This window comes from Hyperolius riggenbachi, chromosome 3 (genome assembly GCF_040937935.1).
Source record: "Hyperolius riggenbachi isolate aHypRig1 chromosome 3, aHypRig1.pri, whole genome shotgun sequence".
Taxonomy (NCBI): domain Eukaryota; kingdom Metazoa; phylum Chordata; class Amphibia; order Anura; family Hyperoliidae; genus Hyperolius; species Hyperolius riggenbachi.
Genome location: NC_090648.1, coordinates 179674414 through 179697975, shown reverse-complemented (window position 1 = coordinate 179697975; position 23562 = coordinate 179674414). Strand labels below are relative to the sequence as shown.

At 41.7% G+C, this 23562-nt stretch overlaps 1 protein-coding gene across 3 annotated transcripts in view; it reads right to left on the bottom strand.

Moving 5' to 3' along the window:
• Window positions 1–5611: 5611 nt before the first annotated feature.
• Window positions 5612–23562, bottom strand: part of HOMER2 (homer scaffold protein 2) — a 225916-nt gene continuing 207965 nt past the window's right edge. For 2 of the 3 annotated variants that reach the window (XM_068275365.1, XM_068275367.1), the window contains one exon: window positions 5612–7723. In XM_068275365.1, coding sequence (XP_068131466.1) covers window positions 7535–7723 — 189 coding nt within the window. In that variant the 3' untranslated portion in view covers window positions 5612–7534. The remainder of the gene's footprint in view (window positions 7724–23562) is intronic. The other variant, XM_068275366.1, reaches the window with a different exon arrangement.

The following is a 23562-nucleotide window of genomic DNA, read 5'->3' as shown; positions in this document are numbered from 1 at the left end:
GAATGTTCACCTAAGAGTTGCTGGGTGGTAAAGCAAATAGGCATACTAATCATTCCACAATATGTTTTATGTAAGGTCACTTTTGAAACTCTTCAATGCAAAAAACAAGCTTTAATCTGAAAAAAGGCTTTAATCTCACAGTCCTATTTCATCTCTGCACAGCACCTTCCCATAACTCACTATGGCGGAGTGGTACCGCACCCGTAGTGTGCTGTGTCTATCACATCTGTTGTCTTGCTGCCACCCAGGAGCAGAAGCATACCATTCAGAAAATGTATGACACTGCTATATACGGTCATGGGAAATTGTGCAGGACTTTTCCATATTGAAAAACAGACATGTGTGAGAATGCACATAGCAAAGCATGGGCACCGTCTGCATGTCTGGTGACCACTGAAGTGATAAAATACAGCACAGCAAGACAGTGTGAACCGGGCCTTAGATAGAACCACGCCTTAGATAGAAGGGAGAAAGATTTATGTTCGGACTAGTTAAAAATCTAACTTATGTTAAAAAAAAGTAATATTTATGAATTAGTACAAATCTAACGCAAGTCTGTAGTAAAAAAAAAAGTCAGATACTTACCTATGGAGAGAGAAGGCTCTGGATCATATTGAGCCTTCCCTGTCCCCAATTGGTTAATTACACCTCCGTGAACCCTCAGGAGGCTTCAGGGGCACTTGTGTGCCCGAGCGCTCCACGTTGGTCATGCGCATTATGGAGCCACATGCCTTCAGAAGCGCTCAGGGGCACGAGTCCTCTAGAAGCCTTCCGAGGGCTCACGGAGGCGCATTCAACCAGTTGGGCGAATAGCTCTAGCAAGGGTGACCGCTCTGGAACAAGGGGACAGGGATGGCTCAATACAATCCGGAGCCTTCCCTCTCCATAGAAAAGCAGATTTTTTTCCCCCACTCACTTCCATATCACTTTAACAACATGAGCCAAAACTTTTCAACTTTTCGTATGTAAGCTTTTCAAATAAATGTAATGCTTTTAGCATTTAATCGAACAGTAAATATAATGTTGCATTTGTTTTGAGAAAGCACTATTTAAGGTTTTGGTGTACTTATGAAAACCACCGCTGCATAAATTCATGACAGACAAATCTGTCATTTACATTTCAAGTTCTGAAGTCTCTACTTACAGTTTTGTAGTTCTTTTCTTGGCTTGTCATGCTCTCATCTTCTGATGCATCGACCAGCCTTCCCCAAATCCATCTAACTGAACTATACAGATTCCAGGAAGTGAGCAAGGAAACCCATTAGCCACTGGTGTGGCTGTGCATCATCACAGCCACAGCTCTATGGGTGGGAGCAGATGACCAGCGGTTTGATTTGGTTGGTCACAAAAGTCTACCCAGCAACAAGTGGTGCTTTGGACTTTGATTGGACAGTAGTCCTGCAACTGAGGAAAAAATGAGCATGCTTGTCAGCCTGAACAGTATATCTGGAACTCACTTCTTTCCTGTCTAGGTATAGATCAGACCTGATATAGAAATGGCTGACTGAGTGATTCTTGAAAACCCAAAGCTGAAAAGTTTGCAGAGCAGAAGATGCCAGATCTTTAGGTAATGTTGGGGGCCGCTGTAGACGCAATGCTAAATTCTCGTCCGAAGCAATCTTTATCAGGTGCCGAGTTCAAGTTCAATCTAGCTAGTGTACAGAGATTAAAGAGGCACTGCAATGACATACAGTATAATATAGAATACAGTTCTATGCTAAGATTAGCATGCTAAGAAGGAAGGAAGAAAAAAAAAAATGCTAAGAAGGAAGGAAGAAAAAAAAAAGTCAGTGACCTTATAAACCAGGCAGTCTTTCAGATTTTAGTTTTTGGGGCCTTCTTATTGTTCTGGCTATTCCAATATGCAAAACACAGTTTTCTGAGGATTTATGAACTAGTGCCACACAATTATTATTTTATTATTTTGCAAGAATGTATCAACCTTTTGTTAAACACAAATAAACTGTGCTACAACCTGGGGTTTAAGTTGTCACCTAAACACATTCTCTGCCCAATACCCAACCACTTTCCCTTATGTTTAATCCTGATTTCCTACTTTGAAAGTATTTGCCACAATGCCGTTTCCACTACATGTATTTTTCCACATGCAATAAAACTTCTGGTACATGAAAGTATATTATTATTATTTAGAATTTATATAGCGCTGACATCTTCCGCAACACTGTACAAAGTATATTATCTTGTCACGAACTGTCCCTCAGAGGAGCTCACAATCTAAACCCTACTCTAGTCATATGTTTATGTATGTATCGTAGTCTAGGGCAAATTTAGGGGGAAGCCAATTAACTTAACTTATCTGTATGTTTTTGGGAAGTGGGAGGAATCTTGAGTGCCCAGAGGAAACCCCACGCAGACACAGGGATAACATACAAACTCTTTACAGATGTTGACCTGGCTGGGATTCAAACTGGGGACCCAGCGCTGTAAGGCGAGAGCGCTAACCACTACGCCACCGTGCTGCCTGTGGAAACTATGGGATAGTTTCCATTCTATGCAAATTTGGCATGCATAAAAAAAAGCGTATGCAGAAACTTTCTAGATTTAGGTCTAATGTAGTTGACTGGAAAATACATATGTAGTTAGGTGTATGCATTTTAGCATGCATTTTTTAGAAGAAAAACCCTGAGAAGGATATTACCCACTGTAGAATTGAATAGTAGGATGAAACGAACGCATGAGGAAAAAAAACTGGATGAAAACAGATTGAAAAAAAATATAAGTTTTAACAACACACGGAAAATGCATACGTTTACCACATGAGATTTTCCTCTTTGCAGTAGAAATGGGCCCTAAGGATACCCCAAACTAATACATTCTAACCTTAATTTTAATTTTTTGTAAATAGAGACATTTTTTACGACTTCTTTATCAGCTTCAACGCTGCCAATAACATCATCCTTTGCTCAGGCACCTATTCAGCCACGTACCCATACCAGCTGCTTCCAGGTGAGGCCCTTCATGCTATAACTGACTAAATTCTGTTGGTCGGTTAACTGGTCATGTGATCTAGTAAACTGAATTTAGAATCTTATGTATACTACGAGGTTCTAGAGCAAGAAGATGAATTCTCTGGGACATAAACATTTTTTGACTTTCAATGACTTTAGGGTCTGACAGGTCTTTCTAAAAAATACAATTTTTCCATCTATCAATAATAATAATAATAATGCTGACAAGCTGTTCCTGCCTCAGTTTAATCATATTTGTGGCATAAATATCTTTATGCCATACATTACCCTGGTTCTGGCACCATTGAAATAAAAATCATCATTTCTTCTGAAGAAGGCTTGGCATCATTTCTTTCTTTTTGTGAAATCATTTTTGTGTTAACAATTCAGCTGTAAGTGTTCAAAAATAATTCTACGTTCTGCTGAATCACACAAACAAGGACAATTGTAATTTTGTACCATTTCAAAACTATACAAAAGTGACAGTGTTTGCTTTAGTGTTTTATTTTTGTTTCATTACAAGATAAACATCATTAGAGAACCATGAGGCAGAATTTGTCTTAGACTTGAAGTAACAGCCCTGTGAACATTGACTTGGAATCTTTGAGGTCTGTGTATGTAAAGACGTTCTCAGCCATGGCTTGTTACACACATCAACTGAACTGAATATTCATAGGATACCAAACAACACACCCTGTATTACATGGGAAGTTATACTTCTCTAAGACCACTGTCCCTCAGTTATAAGGCATTACGTGGTGGTCCCATCAAGCCACCTAGATTACTAGGATGAAGCACTCTGCCAGGACGAGCTCAGAATGGCCTGTTGTGGAAAATAGTGAATGTCAGAGAAACAATGTTCTTGGTGTTTGTCCACTGGGAATGTTTATGGTCTGCCTGCTTACCTGAGAACCTTTTGCACTTAAGTGTGGATGCTTCCTTTGTCCCTCAGAGGTACCAATGCCGTGTCAATAATCATCAAATTGGTTTTGAATAGAGTAAGGAAAAAATACATCCTGTTGGGCTTTTACTCCCACTTCTGCCCCTGCTGGTTAAAATGATTTCTATTCTTGTCTTGCTGACTAAGCGGAACCGGATGTGGGGGGACATCTGTGTTGGAGACACAGACAGCAATAAATACCTTGCAACTCCTAACTCTGCCAAATTAAAGGTTGATATATTTCCCCTCCACACATCTTAATTGTACAAAGTCAGGAAACATCTCCAAAATGGGGCACCGAGAACGATAAAACTATTAAATGGATTTTATTTTTTACCCCTTTCCAAATCCACCGATAACTAATAAAGAAAACACTTTTGGCTAGAGTCTGATTTAATCCTCCACCAGCATTATTAACTTACAACCGATAATTCTCAATTTGTGCTATGTTCTTAGACTAGCTAAAATATGGGTGCAATGTGTTCAGAAGGAATCTAACCCTGGTTCACATAGTGAAAACTGATCTGATCAATGACTTGATCGGATCCATTTTCACTCAGCTAATACATATCTTATTTTCAGTAGTAGCCGGCGGTAGAGGCTTCCTCCTCTTCTGCTGTGACTACACAACGCGTCATGTGACTAGTCACATGATGCAGAAGAAGATGGAAGCCTCTACCACTGGCTACTACTGAAAATTAGGTATGTATAAACCCTCCATCACTCACCCGCCTGGCTGCTGCACCCTCCCCCTCCCGTCGCTAGATTCGCGTCGGCACATGCCCCCCATCCCCTGTAGAAAGGTCTGTTTCTTCACTGGTGTGAAGAAACGTTCTGTTTCCCATTGCCCCAATCTTGCAGTATTTTTTGTCCGGATCCGTTCCGCTGGGCAGAACAGTCCGTAAAATTAGTGCCTGCAGCATTTTTTAGAACCGCGGACCGGAATGTACGGAACGTATCCGTACCAACGGACGCATGTGAATGGATCAATAGGTTAACATTGGATCCATTCACATCCGTTCCGTTTGTACAGTATACGTTCCGGTTCCGACCTGGAAAAAACCGCTAATGTGAACCGGGCCTTACTGATTATCTAAGGGACTGGAGAACATATGTGATTTTGCAGCCTTTCCCAAATAAATAAACTTAGTTGCTATTAATTAAGCTTTGCAACCCTTGCTTGACACAATAGACCATAGCACTGGTTGCACATAGATTGGTGAATTAGGGTTTGTGTTATTGCAGTCTCATGCACATGTCCAGATCGGGATCCAACACAACCTGAATTTACTACAAAATGTCCTAACTGTTAGACTGTGCACATACCTGCCCCGGCAGAAACACTCATGTACTGAGCTTTCAGTGGACCCACCATGTTTAACCCAGACGAGGGTCGCAAACCTTTTCCATTTCATAGTAGACAATTATTACACAATCCAATCCAGGCTTGCTGGATCACCTATGTTCACAGGTTTTGTCCAATATTAGTAAATCCACCTGAATGTGTTTAGAAACAAAATACCTTGTGTCACAGTGTCAAAAGGAATGGTGCAACCTACAAGACGGTGCCTCTTTTTGTGAACTGTGACAGGTACACTTAAAGTGAACCCAAGGCGAGAGTGATATGGAGGTTGCCATATGTATTTCCTTTTAACCACTTGAGGAGCGTAGGCTTGCACCCCCCCCCCCCCCCAGCCCCTAGTGACCAGGCTATTTTTTTTGCAAATCAGGGCTCTGCAGCTTTAAAAGGTCACTGCAGAACCATACAAATTAGCATACAAATGAATTCCCCCCCACACTCTTTTTTGCCAACCAACAGAGCTTTCTTTTAGTGGGCTCTGATAGCTGCTGCAGGCAGTGTTTTTTTATTTTATTAATTTGGGTATTTTTTTATACAAATGTGTATTTTTTTTACATTAATTTCTCTCCCCCCCCCCCCTTCTCTCCCCTCCGCCAGCCAATGACAGCGATCAGCTGTCATAAGCATCAGCCTATGAGAGCTGATCGCTCTTCAGCCTCTCTAGGGGACAGCCGGTAACAATGTAAATAGATGGCAGTTTCGCCATCTAACAGTCTCCTATCGGCAATCGCCACTGGGAGACGGAGATGCGCGCGCATCGGTACATGCGATCTCCTGCAAAACCCTGCCCAAGGACTTGATGCCTTTCGCCGTTAGGCGGTCCTGGGGCTGCCACCCTCCTGACTCTGATTGGTGTTATGCGGTCGGGTGGGGGTTAAACAATACCAGTTGCTTGGCTGTCCTGCTGATCTATTTGGCTGCAGTAGTGTCTGAATAACCCCAGAAACAAGCATGCAGCTAATCTTGTCAGATCTGTCAATATTGTCAGAAACACCTGATCTGCTGCATGTTTATTCAGGGTTTATGGCTGAAAGTATTAGAGGCAGAGGGTCAGCAAGCTAGCCAGGCAACTGGCATTGTTTAAAAGGAAATAAATATGGCAGCCTCCGTATCACTTTCCCCTCGGGTTCACTTTAAGATGCATGTCCACCGAAAAAAAAAAAAAAACCTTACGTAGAGGAAGTTCAGAGCTGAAAAAATTAACATTTAGAACCAGAACAGGCCATACTCCAGCAAGATCTCAGGTCTAAGCAAGCCACGTTGGCCTTGTTCACCTCGATATGGGGTAGAGTTGTTACACATGTAGAATCCAGTTTAGCAGTGTCCTAGACTTAATCTTACTCCACAGTGCATGTATTTTATAAGATACCTCTGATAGGTTACAAGATTGTGTAGACTTGCAATTGTTTTAACATTCATTGCAAGTTCATTTCTAGAAGCACTGCTTCTTTTGGTCTGTTGGCAAGGTATTCCTATGGATGTCTAAATATAAAAGGCTTTTCAAATAATTGATCATAGCAGTGAATGCCACTTAAAACTTTTTTCTACTATATTCTATTTAGTATATTTAATAAATACCTCTTTACTTTTCTAAATACAAAACTAGTACTTCCAGCTTCTGGAGAGCCAGGAGCTAAAGAATCTGATCTGTGGCAGTGTATAAGTAAGTTAGTGTCTTCGTTATCCTATGGCAGGACCAGACTACTAAATATATCACACTCTATCCATCAGACTCTGCCGTACCATGTGTGCCATTAGAATTATTGCAAGGCTTGCAGAGTGCAGTTTAAAACCACAAATAATGGGCTAGTTTACTCTTGTGCTTTTTCTTATTGCAATTCCAGCCTATTTGTGAGTCGTGGGACTGGAGGACAGGAGGTGAGACTTTCTATGCCAATCTCTGGATTTCATTTTTAAGTTATTCCAATGCAACAAAGAAATGAATGATTAATATACATAACCACATTTTTGACATTTTACTGTTTGTGCCATACTAAAGTGTTTTACCATTTCTGTGTGTTGTACGGTAAAACGTAAATGGCTTTGGCTCTATAGAAACAGTAAAAAATGGCTTTGAAAGTTTAGGCCACTACTGGTTGTCAAGACAGAATAAACTGACCAATACCAGCACTCCAAGTGAAGAGAAAAATATTATTAATAATTGATAGAATAAAAAAGCACAGCAACCCCTAGCCCACTGTTTTCAGTAGTTGCTCTGTATAGGTCTAGTGTATATATAAAAAAGAAAAAAAAAATCACCACTCTCTAGCTTTCCATTTCAAGTTTGGAAAGTCCTTGACGGAATTCATGTAAATCGTCAATTTTCCCATCTAATATGTTCAGGAAGTGTTTGAGTTCCAGTTTCAAGTGGCCCTGTCTGTGCTTGCTCTCCTCCACTTCTTTTCTCAGTGCTCTAACTTTGTCTTCCAGTTCTTGGTTTTGCAACTCAGCATCCTGCAAAAAATAAAATAATAATAATAATTAGCTTAATAAATACGAAAAAAAAACCAACTACAACAACTGACCTTAGTAAACAAGCTTGAACATGCAGCAGTTCACTAATGAAAGCAAAATCTTTCTGGCAACAATGACTACAATGCTAAATGTATGAAGGACCAGTTTACTAGATTGTGGGGAGGTCATTGTGAAAGGTTACTTGTAGTAATTATTTTTTAATAAATTTTACATTTGCCCATTAATTTTCGATTTAAAATGTGCTTTTGATTTTTTGCTTCAGGAAAATGTTACAAAAGAAGATTGGTGCGCCATCTACTGACCTACCTGGTAAGTAATACAAGGCAGAAAGAGTCTTGCTTTATAGGGTAAACAAGGCAATAACATTACAAGGACCAAGGCTTCTAATTCAATTAACTTTTTCTCCCATGTTTCCTCCTAAGTGATATTTTTATGTGTACATGAAATTAAGGCATCGGGAAATTTGGACGCAGGGTGAACCCAAAAATCATCTTACTCTGCTCCTGCAAGAGACTCGGTGGCCTTAAAGGGAAGGTTCAAGCAAAATAAAAAAATGAGTTTCACTTACCTGGGGCTTCTACCAGCCCCATGCAGCCATCCTGTGCCCTCGTAGTCACTCACTGCTGCTCCAGTCCCCCGCTGGCAACTTGCCGACCTCGGAGGTCGGCGGGACGCATTGCATACATTTTTACGCATTCCCGCTAGTGCAGGAACATTAACACATACATTTTTACGCATTACTGGTTCAACGCGTATTTTACGCATTGAACCAGTAACGCGTAAAAATGTATGTGTTAATGTTCCTGCACTAGCGGGAATGCGTAAAAATGTACGCAATGCGTCCCGCCGACCTCCGAGGTCGGCAAGCTGCCAGCGGAGGACTGGAGCAGCAGTGAGTGATTACGGGGGCACAGGATGGCTGCATGGGGCTGGTAGAAGCCCCAGGTAAGTGAAACTCATTTTTTTTGCTTGGACATTCCCTTTAATTACTATTCCACCTCCAGACTGCCGTGGCCTTTGGGGTAAGATGCCATTTGACTGCCAGCTATTGCTGGTGGCCAAATTATGTTGATTTTCTTCATAATTTGGGCTCCATCTCTCAATGATGGCCAAATTACTGCCTGAGCACTGCTATAGCTGTAATTCCCGATACAGCCTATGGCCTGCCTGGTGCACCCAAGTTTCCAGCACCATTTTTGCCTGACTCGATTTTTATACCTTACCAATAAAATTCCTCTAAGCCACTAGCAAGCAAGAGCATATTCTGAATAATTATAATGGTGCTTTTTCACCTACTTTTTGGTACTTTTTGTATTGCAGAGTGCTGAAAATGTATTCAAGAGAAGATGAAAAATTATCACCTAAACGAAAACTTAAGAGAACCAGAGATGAAGCACCCTCTTGTATTTTACCTTATAAATCAGTGGGAACATGACAGTAAACACCTAATCTGCCCTTTGTTTCATTGTTCTCTGTGTAATCTGACTGTTATCACGTCTGATAAGAATCCCCGACTGAGAAGTCAGGCTGCTCCGTCTAGCTTTGCTACAGAAAGATTATAGCTAAGTCTGTATTCTGTGGTGTTATTTCAAGCCCAAGCCTGCCCCCTTGTGGCTTTGCTATAATGACTCAGCTATAATCATTCCCAGCAAAGCCAGATTTAATTGCTCAGTCTGGGATTCTTGTGACTGCTGTTAACAGACACTTTTAGCAGTGAGGAGGAAACAGAGAGCATGGTAAGTGTTTTCTCTAATGTTCTTACTGATATACATGGTAAAATACACAAGGGTGCTTCGTCTCTGGTTCCCTTTAGGAGAAAAATGGAACTGAATAAGGGCCAAAGGGGTTGATGCATAAATGTGCGGCAACATTGCTGTGTGCAGACAGTGCACGACAATTTTACTGTTGCTACTGGGAGCATTGTACTGCGTGTTATGCTATTAGCATGACCCGTGGTACTCAAGTAGCATGTGCATTGCTATGGTAAGACTGGAATACTGCATTTGTATTTATATCGTAACTCGTGCAATGCAAGTTTGGTTCCCAGCTGTTTGGATGTGTGCTCTATCCTGTACTATCTTGTAATCTACATTAAGGAGGAGTTTGTGATTCCCATTGACCAGTTCAGGGACTGCTGCAGCACAAATCCCATTCCGTCTAGAATACCAGAAGGCAATGGTAGAACTATGCCCAATGTGGTTTGCCTATTGTTGCTTTAATGCTAAAGAGGAGATTAATAGTTCAATCAAGGCCTATAGAGCAGTGTTCCCCAACCCTGTCCTCAAGGCCCACCAACAGTGCATGTTTTGTGGAAATCCACAGAGGTAGTTAATCAGCTCTGCTGAAACTTTAATTACTCTACCTGTACATGTTTGTGGTTTTCTGCAAAACATGTACTGTTGGTGGGCCTTGAGGACAGGGTTGGGGAACTCTGCATAGAGTACCATAAATATATATTGCACATTTACCTGTACTTCTAAATTGAATGTCTATTATGAAAATATCTTACAATCACAATGTGGTTTAAAAAACTCCCACAAAAACAGTTAACAGGGATACTACAACAAGTGGGGTCAGTTTTAATGAACCCATACAGATGGCATGTGTGGCATGACCATTATGCTGGGTACACACAAAGCAGTTTTCCATCAATGTAAATCGGACGATTATTTCCATCATGTCCGATCCGCTTCCATTCGATAATGGGATCGATTTTCCGAAGTTATAACAGGAAAATCAATCCCATTGTTGATAGGGAGCAGTTTGGACATGTACACATGATGCAACTTCCTGTCAGATTACCCGGCAATCGGACAGGAAATTGCATTTGTGTGTACCCAGCATTAGATTAGAGATTTGCCAAGAATCCGCCTGGCAGTATCTGTAATGATCAACGGTGCTCCACTTTCCATCTATTGGTAAACTAACATCCTTCTTTAATGTTATGAAAAGTTTCCCAATTTATCCCGTCACTGGCAGGGAGGAAAAAGTACGGTCTGGCAGCGAATTGGCCCCCTTCTTGCTCAAGGAGATTCTCATGAAATGGTCAGTCAAGTTTTCCACGTGGCCATGTTATGTGAGAACAAGCATTTTTCCATGTAAACTATCATAACTTGCCTCCTCCAATCAACGGGAAAAAATAAAGAAAAATAACGGGAAAAAATAAAAGACATGATTTATCCATTGTTGCTTTTTAAATTTAACTTCTAATTCCCAACCATTTCATCTAACAAATGTCCCAGTTTCACATAACCGATTCAGGAGATTCTCATGGAACGATCAGAATTTTGATAGAAATCTCCCGAACTTGCAAGGACGATTTTGCTCATCCATAGTTACTGGTTCGTACAGCTTTGTTCAGTTTTTATCAGTATCAGTCTATCTGAACTGAGCAGACTTCACATACTGACAGTAAACATGGCGAATAAATATGTTGCTCTTTTGCCACAAATGACGCTTCTCCCTGCAGTAGGCGAAGATTAAATGAATGAGGGGGAATAGACCCAGCAATAATATAGTGCACAGTGTCAGCATCACTCATGGTGTATAAATACTATTGCTAGGCACAAGGTATAGCAACAGTTATTGGAAGAATTACTTTGTTATGAGTTACTATTCTATGCTTCTATTTGTGAAAGCGGTTCCTGTAGGATATCTCTTCTGCCATTTATTAGACTATCATTTATACTGAAAATCTGGCATGATATGTCATCAGCTTTTGTTTCCATGCTGGGCCCCAGGCCTGCCTCCTGCACAACACTTTGCTAAAGCCCCTGGCGTTTGGCTGTAACCCGAGAAACAGAGCCTGTAATTTGTGTGGCATGACAACCCCTTGAAAGTGCTCCTCAGGGGAGCAGATCTCCTGAGATGCTCCAATTTCTGTGCACACATCAGTGACTCATCATCCGCCAATATATCACCAAGGTCCAATTAATCACAGTTCTGTGCCAAGTTGTAAACTATTTCTCTGCAATATTAAGTGATAAATAATATATTGCTATAAGCAGATGACATTTGTCAGTGCTTTAGCATGGCAACCAGTTAATCCCAGGTTGTACCACATGATGTTAATATACATTTCATTTTAGGTGATGTGTATTTTCATGATTTTTTTTTTTTTGCTCCATTTTGAAGCGTTGCCCGAGTGCCAGAACCAAGTCCAACACGCAACAATGCAGATTCAAGTAAGGTTCCTCCAATAGTAAATACCACTGGTGCTGGGCTTTTCTTAGCCAGCACCCCAGTTGTGTTTTTTTTTTTCGCAGATACTATGGAGTTAGCTTGCTACTAGTTTCGCGTCATGTATGTCAGTCATCACTTACCATTATTTGCAGCATATGTTCATCACTGAGGTATTATGCAGTGCTTGACTGAGAATGTGGCACAAATTCCTTGTCTTGCAGTAAAGCTTTAGGGCCTGTACACACTGCTGCGCTTGCGCTGCGTTTTAGAATATAGAAAAATCGCATCGCACCAGTGTACAGGTCTTCGCAATATTCATGATTTTTCAAAAGACCTTGTGATTAAAAAATGCATCCGTATGTACAGGCCCTTACAGTCCCATAACCACATTCCATAGCCAAGTTGTAAGATGGACAAATTAACTTATCAGTCTGTTTTTGGAGAAGAACATTCAAATACCACCAAAAAGTGTCTCTGCTGGAATTCAACTTTTAGACTGTTAACAGTGCTACCCACTCTGTACTGGTCAGCACTGCCATAGCCTGCCTTTGATATGAGCGACCGGAGCGGTCGCTCAGGGCGCCGGCTTCCAAGGGGGCGCCTATAGCTTGTTACCTATACTGAGGGCACCTACACCTGATTTCTTATACTGGGGGCACCTATAGCTGGCTACCTTTACTGAAAGCACCAACACCTGGCTACCTATACTGGAGGCCCCTATGCCTGGCTACCTGGGGATGGAGACCTTCAACTGACTTCCTGTACTGGGGGCACCTATGCTTGGCAACCTATATTGAGGGCACCTACACATGAGATCCTATACTATGGCACCTATACCTGGCTACCTACCTATACTGAGTCTGAGGGCATTTTTTTTTTTGGGGGGGGGGGGGGGGGGGACACTGCGGCTATAACGTGTGGTGCAAATTATCTTTCTTTGTCATTCTAAATGGTAGGGGGGCGGCTAACTGTCCCACTGATTGTTTTATTAATATTCCTGAAAGGTTCTAGCCTTCATTTTTAAGTATATTTAAGATAATGCACTCTTTCTATCCATTTGTGGTTATTAATAGTATATTTTTTCTATTATACACATGTGACGTGTCACAGAGATCTGAGCATTTAGCGTGATGTGTAGCAACGTCAAAAAAGGTTGGGAGCCACTGTCCTATGAGATATCTCAGGAGAAAAGGAATTGCGTGTGTGCGTGCGTGTGTGTGCGTGTACGCATGTGCGAAGAGGATGAAGGGGGGCACAAAAATCAGATTTCGCTCAGGGCGCTGTGAAACCTAAGGCCGGCCCTGAGCACTGCTAACAAAAAACATATATAAAATAAGACCGTTTTCTTTTTCAGGTAAAGTCTGCCCTCTCACAAGTACCAGTATGTTAAAGGAAACCTGAAAGCTTCAGTGTACAGTACTCCATTGCTAAAAGGGGCCGTCAGCACTAAAAATTAAGTTTATTCCCTTTCCTTGTTTATGCATCACTGACCACTTCATGCTAAATATAATCTGTTCAAATAATATAAAAAAGGTTCAGCTTACGGTTTCAATTCAAAATATACAGTTTCCACATGTTTTCCTCCTTCCTCGAAAAAAGGAAAATCACCTGTACTTACAATATTTAACAAAACCTAAATGCTGGTGTCTACCCCAAAGGTCTTGTGACCGGTGCCCAGCATTTCAAAGCTTCTACAGGAGAGTCCTCATTTTTTTTAGCATGCAGTGGTACTGTGGGTTGCAATTCTTTATCTAATCCTCTGCTGATGTTACCTGTGTGGTGTAAGCTCTAGGAAGATATACTTGGAGAGGCGCCAATCAGAGTAAAATACACTAGAAACAGTTTAGAAATGGAGGTAGCGGTGGACTTCCCCAAAGAAGACTCAATTTCGTTGAATTTCAGAGAAAAAATTGGCTATATTTGTCTGCTCCACAGTGCAAGCATTCTGCAGGCATGACCTGCATCATCAGGTAAAATTAGGGAGAACGGTAACTGGAACGAGTGCAGTTCAAACCAAGTGCCTCTGTTGTAGCTTCTCATGTGGCCTGTATACCTCAGGTGGCTTATGGTAGGCTCAAGGGCTACTTTGAATTGTTGCAACTAATGAACTATTGTAAATTTCAAGAAATAAAAATAATTTACAAAAAAACAAGCATTTTTAGTTGATTAAAAACATAAGGGCCTATTTCTACTAGATACTTTTCCTTTTGTTTTACCAACAAGCAAAAATACATTAGATTGGACAGCCCATCTAAATCAGAGGACTTCTTCACGTCAAATGCATTTTGTTGTTTGTCGGGGGGGGGGGGGGGGGGGAAGAAAAACCTCTTTAACATGGATTGTTCTGCCAAATAAAAATGCATAGTTTACGGTGTACATGACGGGCAGAATGTGTATATGCAAAACACATATGTGAAAACTTTGCCTTTTGGGAATATTTATAAAGCATCCATACTTTATTATGAAGTATTCCTAACAAATATATATATATGTCTCAGGGAGAACTAGGGATTATACCCCTCACAAAAGGGTCTACCTGGTAAACACAGTCATTAGTAAAGGGGTACACAGAGCAGAAATGTTGGGAAATGCTGGTGTATAAAAGGCCTTTCTTATCGGCTGTCATTTCACCAATGTGGATGTTCCAAGGCAGATGAGGAGAGGAGGCGACAAACACAACCCACTTTAAAAGGAGATTGTCTATGGACTAAGGCAGGCATGGTCAAACTTGGCCCTCCAGCTGTTACGGAACTACAAATCCCACAATGCATTGCAGGAGTCTGACAACCACAGTCAAGACTCATGAAGGCAAATGCATTGTGGGACTTGTAGTTCCGTAACAGCTGGAGGGCCAAGTTTGCCCATGCCTGGACTAAGGTATGAGGGAAGGGTAGAGGGGTACTTTCTCACCTTCTCATTCTAAAGCTATGCTAAAGAGTCTAATATGGATTATTTAACGAAGCATAATGTTTTGTATATTGAATGTATGTACATTGTTTCAATTCAGATATTTAAAATGCCAGGCAATCTGGCCCCTCTAGCACCATCTCCTGGTGAGCTGGCATTGCAGTTTTATTGAAGAGACAGCTGTCTAATGTCCTCCCATCACCCACATGAGACAGTCAGAAAGTAGCTGGAAAGGGGCAGTAGACAGTCTCTCCCTTTGTGTACATATCACCTGACCGCGCACGCACGCACGCACGCACGCACGCACGCACGCACGCACACACACACACACACACACAGATATATTGTACTGTCCATGTTTTCATTTCAGTGAATTTTCTATAGTAGATACAGAGAATTACATTCCTAAAATTTTCCATCTCGTTTCCCTCAGACTGAAGTCAATCCTGATGTAATTTAATCTCTTTCTTTTGTTTTCTCCTAGAAACTGCACTGTCATAGCTAGTTTGCTTTGTGAACACATGTAAGCACACTTTCAGTAGCTCACTGAACTGCCCTCAGCCAATCGGTGAGGCGCAGGAATGTGGGCGGTACGATGACAAGCTTCCTTCTCATTTGCAAAAAATATAGTCAAGCTGACTAAGATAAGATTTATTACAGCAGAAAATAAATCTGAGTAGATTGGTGTGCTTGCAATGCATGGTCAGGTTGCAGGCTGCATATTAAGCACAGAGCAGTGGGTAAATGGAATTTGATTTTTTTCCTCTTCAAGGATATTAACATTTTGTGGCCAGTACTGAAACACTAAAGCTGAGCAGAGTTGGATCTCCCCGTTAAAAGAAAGCATTTCAATCTTCCCTTGCTTTTTCCAGTGTCTCTATATGGTGGCCATACACGGTACAATAAAAACTTTCGATTTTCCCGTTTATTCGATCGAAATGATCGAATTGAATGAAAGTTGAAAATATTTTTTTTTTCGATCAAGAAATTCGAACGATTATCCCGTTTTTTCGGGAAAAATGATCGGACATGCTGGAAAAATCTTTATATTCGATCTAACAGAATAATCAAACTAAATTATCTAATTGAAAAATTGTACCATGTATGGCCTCCTCAAGAGAGTTAAATACAATTTTTTAGGGCCTGAACATATTAGTCCGCTTCTGTACATTCTTCACCAACGGGCATCAGTCTGTAACATTGCTGTGTGGCTTCAAAGTGGTCATAAGAGTTCGAGCATGTTCAAGCTCTGAGGCCTGGAACCCACAGAGATCCGCAAAACGCAACCGCTAGCGTTTTGTCTGAGCGGTTTGCAAGCGGATTCATGCGCGTTTTCGGTCGCGTTTTGCAACAGTGTATTTTTTTCCTCAGCGGTTGTGTAGCGTTTTGCGTTTTTATCCCGATTGGTCCTGTGAATTATTTTTAAATTTGTTACAGTGTGCTGAACCGCAAAACGTTAGCAAAACCGCTCAGTTTAGGTTTTGCTGAGCGTTTCTGCTAGCGTTTCAATACTTTACATTGAAGCGCTAACGCTCCCAAAATGCTGCAGGTCCTGCATTTGCGTTTCTGGGAAACGCAAACGCTCCTGTGGAAGTTGCCCCATCCATTAACATCAGCTGAGCGTTTTGGCAAAACGCTAGCGTATCGCAGCGCTGCCAAAATGCTCAAAAAAACGCTCATGTGGGTTCCAGCCCTTATTGTGGAGAGGGCAGGGGAATGAGACTTTTATAATAATACTGGGGAGGTTGTTAAGTGCTTTTTTAACACCAAGCAGGGTGCAAAGCTGTAGCTGCAGTGCTGACCACAAAGAATTACCTTATTCAGGAAAAGGAGGTGGTCAGGTGATTTGTTTTGAGCTAGATAAGGAACTCCTTCTCTGCTCCCAGTAAAGCACTGGATAGTCAAGGTATGAGTTATGGTGGCCACTAATGATCCAATCTTTTTTATCCAATCTTACCATTTATATGTAATATAAGTGAACTGCCTAAATTATCCATTCAATACATTCTCTCAATTAACCCCTATACTACATAGATTTGGTAAAATTGGATGAAAAAGAATGGATCATTAGTGGCTACCTTAAAGAGAGAAATGTTAAGCCTTATTTCTTCTATCCTGTAAATTCCTATACCTATTCTAATGTGTTCTGGATTACTGCAGCCTTTTCTAGTTGCACTGTCTCTATAATATAACTAATATTCTTTCCTTTGTCAGGCTTTGTCGACACAGAGAGGAATGCTGCCTCTGCTGTGATAGGGAGAAGTTATGCATGCCCTCTGCAGGCTCTGTGTATGTGCTTTGTTTATCCCTCACAGACAGGCCTCTGCTCTCTGTTTCAGCTTGTCATGCTTAGAAACTGTGAGAATCCCTGACAGGAGTGCAGATAATTCACTGGTAATAAAAACTTGTAGTATACTGTAACATGTTTTTGGTTTGTAAACACTGCCTAAAACTGGCGATTAAAAGCCAGGATTGCAGCAGGGAGCTGCAGAAACGGCAAAGAGGAATCCAGGAGATCACAGAGACTTGATATGTTTTTTATTGTACAAATCGGACAGTACAGATTCTCTTTAAGCAACCCTAGTATTTTACATCTACATTCTACAAATAGGTAGCATATAGTATAGAAATACTACATCAGCAACACTGTATGAACTGTATTATTTTCCCTCCCAATGTTCAGCTTGGCCTTATCTTTAGTGCAGAGGATGGTGGCAACAGCATTACGGGTCAGAGAGGGGTGTGGCTGGGGCAGGAGAGGCATGGCAATGGTGGGTGGAGGTGTGCAGAGTGTGGTTGGGCTTCTAAACCAGGAAGTGCAGCAAAATGCTAGCACTCGGTAGCAAGAAAAGACAGTGATGCTGAGGTAGTAGGGCTGTAAACTATACAGCCTCATTGCCAGATGGGGGTTGTAGTGACTCACTACAGGGCCACTTTGTTTATGGCCTGCACAATGACATGGAAATGTCTGGATATTTTGTTGCCAATTATTAAATGACTCACCATGCTATTGTCTGGCATTTCTGCAGTATTCCAATTAATTTTCTTCTATACCGTATCTGCTACTTTGTCTCTCAGACATACTGTGATGAAATGTTCACGGTATTTTACTGCTGTATCATGTTATATGTTAATACAGTATCTGTCATTTGTCGCTATTATTTACATTCAGTTTGTGACTTTAATTAAGTTCCAAGCCATTAAGGCGCTTATATCATTCTGAGCAACTGCCATCAAAAGCATCTCATTATTATTATTATTATTATTATTATTTAGTATTTCTATAGCGCCGACATATTACGCAGCGCTGTACAGTGGATATATATATATATATCTTGTCACTAACTGTCCCTCAAAGGAGCTCACAATCTAATCCCTACCATTGCCATATGTCTATATTATGTAGTGTAAGTACTGTAGTCTAGGGCCAATTTTAGGGGGAGCCAATTAACTAATCCGTATGTTTTTGGAATGTGGGAGGAAACCGGAATGCTCGGAGGAAACCCACGTAGACACGGAGAGAACATACAAACTCTTTGCAGATAATGCCCTGGCTGAGATTCGAACCAGGGACCCAGCGCTGCAAGGCGAGAGAGCTAACCACTACGCCACCGTGCTGCCATTCATTTTAATCCATCTCATTCATTTTAATATGGCATATTGTTATGATCATCGTCTGACATAAATACACACTTTTGCTTTTACCAGCTCTGATATTTTTGTCCTAGGATCAGCCTGCTACTTTTCATAGACAGCTCCAGTGACTATATATGTAAACATTGTCATATTCAGGATATCTGGGGTCACGTTCACACAGTTTAGGCAGCCTCACAGTTCAAAACAATAGCTTTGTTTATTTGCAACACTAGGCAGAAGTTGAACAGAAAACAAAATGCAGCTTCAGGGCCCTTTTCCCCTTGCTGCATTACGCTTCGGTAAACGGATCACAGCAGTTTTGCCAATCGCAGTGAGCACCGCGATAACATGTAAATTGTGGTGCTCATTTCCCACTTGTGCGTGTCGTTTTTTTCCCTGAATTGCAATCGTAGGGCTGCGCGATTCTAGCTGGGATCGCTGTCCGTTCCTGACAGCTTATTACACGATTGTGGGTAGTGGAAATTTTTGGGTTGTGCGATCGCAAACGCAGTGCCATAGTGGTTGCAATCGCGCTTCCCAGTGGAGAAGGGCCCTCACTCCGCAAACAAAACTATGCAGTTCACTTTGCGAATTGAACATAAAGAAAAAGTTCATCACTCTTCAGCGGCCCAAACTTTAAAGTGCTTGCAAGAGCGAAAAAAACAAAACAAAAACAAACCCCAGCCCATTTACTGACACACCTCAGTGTTTGTTTTTCTCCTTTTTAGCAAGAGAGTTACCTTCCTTATAGCGCTGGGAAATCCAGCCAGGAGCTCTGATCCACACAGCAGCAGCCTGCACAGCTCATCAGCAATACACCTGCACAGGAATCCCTCTCCCTTTTCCCAAAGCACTTTGCAAATATTCCTTCCTGCAACAGGTTAACCCTTGATGCAATGACATCTGTTTTGCTAAGGCTATCTCCAGACTGGGGTGGAATGGAAAGGCCCACCCAACCTTTTCCCTCCTATTCCAGAGTCCAGGCCCTTACAAGTAAAATAGCATGCAACCCTGGTTTGCAAACTCCCCCAGAATCCTTTCCCAACTGCCTGTCTAGAGGGAGCCAGAACCAAATATGGGATAATAGATCTTCCATCCAGGACTTATGCCTGAAGTCCTGTACAAGATTTAAAGAGAAATTGTAACCAAAGATTAAACTTCACCCCAATCAGTAGCTGATGACACGTTTCCTATGAGAAATCTATACCTTTTCTCGAATAGATTATCGGGGGAGGGGAGGAATGGGCAGATATTGTTGAGATTGTGGTGAAACACCTCCCACAGTGTCAAGTCAGGCCCTAGGTACTGACAGTTTCCTGTCTTTAAAGAGAAACTGTGACCGAGAATTGAACTTCATCCCAATCAGTGGCTGATACCCCCCTCCCCATGAGAAATATTTTCCTTTTTACAAACAGATCATTAGGGGGCTCTGTATGGTTGATATTGTGGTCAAACCCCTCCCACAGTTGGATGTCAGGACCATGGTTCTGACAGTTTCCTGTCTGTGATCCTCATTGCATTGTAGGAAATAACAGCTGGGTCTAACTGCCAAAAAAGCAAGCAGTGTCTCTTTCCACTGACATCACCTGCCAGCAGTAAAAATGTCACCATGTGCTAAATGTCAGAATGTAAATCAGGAAGAGGGAAGATTTTACAGTGGGAAAACACTGACTAAATCATTTATACATAATTATTGTAAAAATGAAGCACTTTTTTATTACATTATTTTAACTGGAGTTCCTTGTTGCAGTGTGAGAAATAACAGTGGTTTCCAACTGCCAAGCAAGCAATATCTCCCTCTGTACATATGTAGATCTATATAAAAAAAAAAACATTAGCCCAACACAATGTTAGTGGGTGTGGTTATAAAGAACAGCAGTTGGTGCTGTCTTCATTTTTTCTTGTCTGCCAGTAGTAAATATGATGACGTGCAGGTTCATTGAGCATCAAACAACATGAGTAAATTACATGACAAATAATCATTTCTTGATCTCTCATTTTTTAACGCCTCACTTTGCAATGTATTGATTTTTTTCCTCTTTTCAATAAAGGTCCTCTTTAAAACACTTGAATATTCTGTGGCATACCTAATGATTCATCTACACAATTTCTGTTGGTCCCATTGCATGGATTTTGGCATTTTAAATTAATTGAATCACTTAATTTAGGAGTACAAGATCTATGTCCCTTACGTAAAGAAACTTGCATTCACCAACCTGTTTCCCAGGCATCCATCAATAGCTTTCCGACTTCAATTTGAAAAGTAAAACAGAACTCTAAGCCGTGTTTTGTGAGCCTAAGTTACATTTGCTGCAGCTTACATGATGCCCTTTCTAACATACATTTTACTGTGTTTTTAATGGGACCCTGTAGTGAGAGGTATATGGAGGCTGCTATATTTATGTCTTTTTAAGTAATTCTAGTTACCTGTCCTTTACAGATCATTTTTAGAAGGCACTTTTAGAACAAGAACTGTACAAATAGTATTGCATAACTCCTGGTCAACCAGTGTGTTGTGGTCTGTATACGGTAGAGAGGGGAGGTTTGGATGCACCAGTAGCACAATAAAAAGAGCCTACTGTATAACAGGTAATGGTTTGAGGAAATGAACTGCCTTCACATGATTAGACCATCTTAAGTGGTTTACACAGTTCCATTAATTGTCACCTAGAAAGATTAGGCATTAACGTTTCTGGGAACAATGAATTGTTGCTGGGCTGTCCAGACAGTTCTGCCCCTTGGAGGGATCAAGGGGATGAAGAAGAGTACATAAAGTAGTGTTGCCTGTTACATAGGGTGCCAAGTGATTCTAATAGTTATTGGTAATTAAAGATTACTAATATTGTACTATAGACTCACCCGGTCTCCTAGTCTAAAACAAACTCCCTCCTAATGCCTAAAATGAACCCTCCTCCTAATTTATAACACTAACCCCTAAGCGCTCAAAGAACAAAATCAATAACCAGCCTACTAGCCAATCGGCTATTATTACCTGTAAGTGGTAACCAAAGTACAAGCTGATTGGCTACTAATGGTCCATTGGCTAGTTGAACCATAACCTACCTACCTCTAAGCATTAGCCAAAGTTCTAGCCAATTGGTTATTCGAACTAGAGCCGATCAGCTCCTAATACCTGATCAGCTAGTATTGGGCGCCCAACTCACCACCTCGTTGTCCTATACGTGCTATTAACAATGACCTCTATTAGACGCCTGCTGAAGCCAGCACCCAAATTAACTGCTTCGGGATGAGTGAGCGGTACGCTGCTCTAAAAACAACAGAAGAACCACAGAGGTGAGTCACCAATGATCTAACATGACGGATCACTAACCACATCATTAGTGGCCTCAGGGATACCTATGCTCACACTAGCCTCCCTGGCGTTCTATTAAGATCGCCAGGGCGGCTGCGTGAGGTTTTTTTTTTTAATAAACTGAAAGTTGGCTGCATGAAAGCCCACTAGAGGGCGCTCCCGATGCGTACTTCTGATCGCCTCCTGTGTAATGTCTGATTGCGCTGCCCGGAAGCTCCCTTCCACACTGAGTAGCACACATGCTCAGTGTGAAGTTAATTATGCTGCTGATGGTAACATAATAAATATCTCCGCTTCCACTCATCATACACTCCCCAAATTTTCAGGGTAGGGAGAGGATCCCCCGAACGACCTCTACGCCAAATTGCAGCCCCCGAGCCCCGCTGGTTCAGGAGATAGATTAGAGAAACCTATCTCGGGAACCAGTGGGTCTCGGGGGCTGCAATTTGGCATAGAGGTAGTTCGGGGGATCCTCTCCCTACCCTGAAAATTTGGGGAGTGTAGGATGTGAAGAAGCAAAGATATTTAGTATTTTACCATCAGCAGCATAATTAAATAGGAACTGTGGCCACACAGTCTCCTACTGCGCATGCGGGGCAGCGCAAATCCAAAGGCAGCGTAATCAGACACAACACCGGCGATCAGAAGTAACAAGGAAGGCCGCAATGAGCGGCCTTCCTTGTTTCGCTTTCCTCATCGCCATGGCGACGAGCGGAGTGATGTCATGGACGTCAGCCACCTCCGATCCAGCCCTTAGCGCTGGCCGGAACTCTTTGTTCCGGCTGCGCTGGCCTCGGGCGGCTGGGGGGACCCTCTTCGCCGATGCATGCGGCGGATCGCCGCGCTGCCGCGGCTATCAGGTAGCACACGCGGCTGGCAAAGTGCTGGCTGCGTGTGCACCTTTTTATTTGAACAAAATCGGCCCAGCAGGGCCTGAGCGGCACCCTCCGGCGGTAATGGACGAGCTGAGCTCGTCCATACCGCTAAGGAGGCTAGATTTCCAAGCAAACTTCCATGAACAATCATTATAAATAGCTTCAGGTGAACACAGATCATCTGATATTCAGTTAGATTCTCATTTTATGAAATCACCCACTTTGTGAGTAATCAAAATGCTCTGCAATTGCTTCACTGATAAAATTACTTTCTGTTCTAATCATATTTATAGAAGTAAATCTGTCATTCGCACTAATGTGTCACAGGCTGAATTCAAAGCAGAAACGTAGAGGTTTTATTTATATACGCACCATGGGAATCCCATAACACAAGGCAATTGCATTATACAGTCCTGGCCAAACGTTTTGAGACTGTCAAAAATATTGGAAATTAGAAAAGTTGGTGCTTAAGTTTTTAGAATAGCAATTTGCATACACTCCAGAATGGTATGAAGAGTGTTCAGAAGAATTGCATAGTCCTTCTTTGCCATGAAAATTAACTGAATTCCCCCCAAAACTTTTCCACTGCCTTTCATTGCTGTCATTAAAGGACCTGCTGAGATCATTTCAGTAATCGTCTTGTTAACTCAGGTGAGAATGCTGGCGAGCACAAGGCTGGAGATCATTATGTCAGGCTGATTGGGTTAGAATGGCAGACTTGACATGTTAAAAAGGAGGGTGATGCTTGAAATCATTGATCTTCCATTGTTAACCATGGTGACCAGCAAAGAAACGCATGCAGCCATCATTGCGTTGCATAAAAATGGCTTCACAGGCAAGGATATTGTGGCTAATAAGATTGCACCTAAATCAACAATTTAAATGAAAGTCCAGCAAGCGCCAGG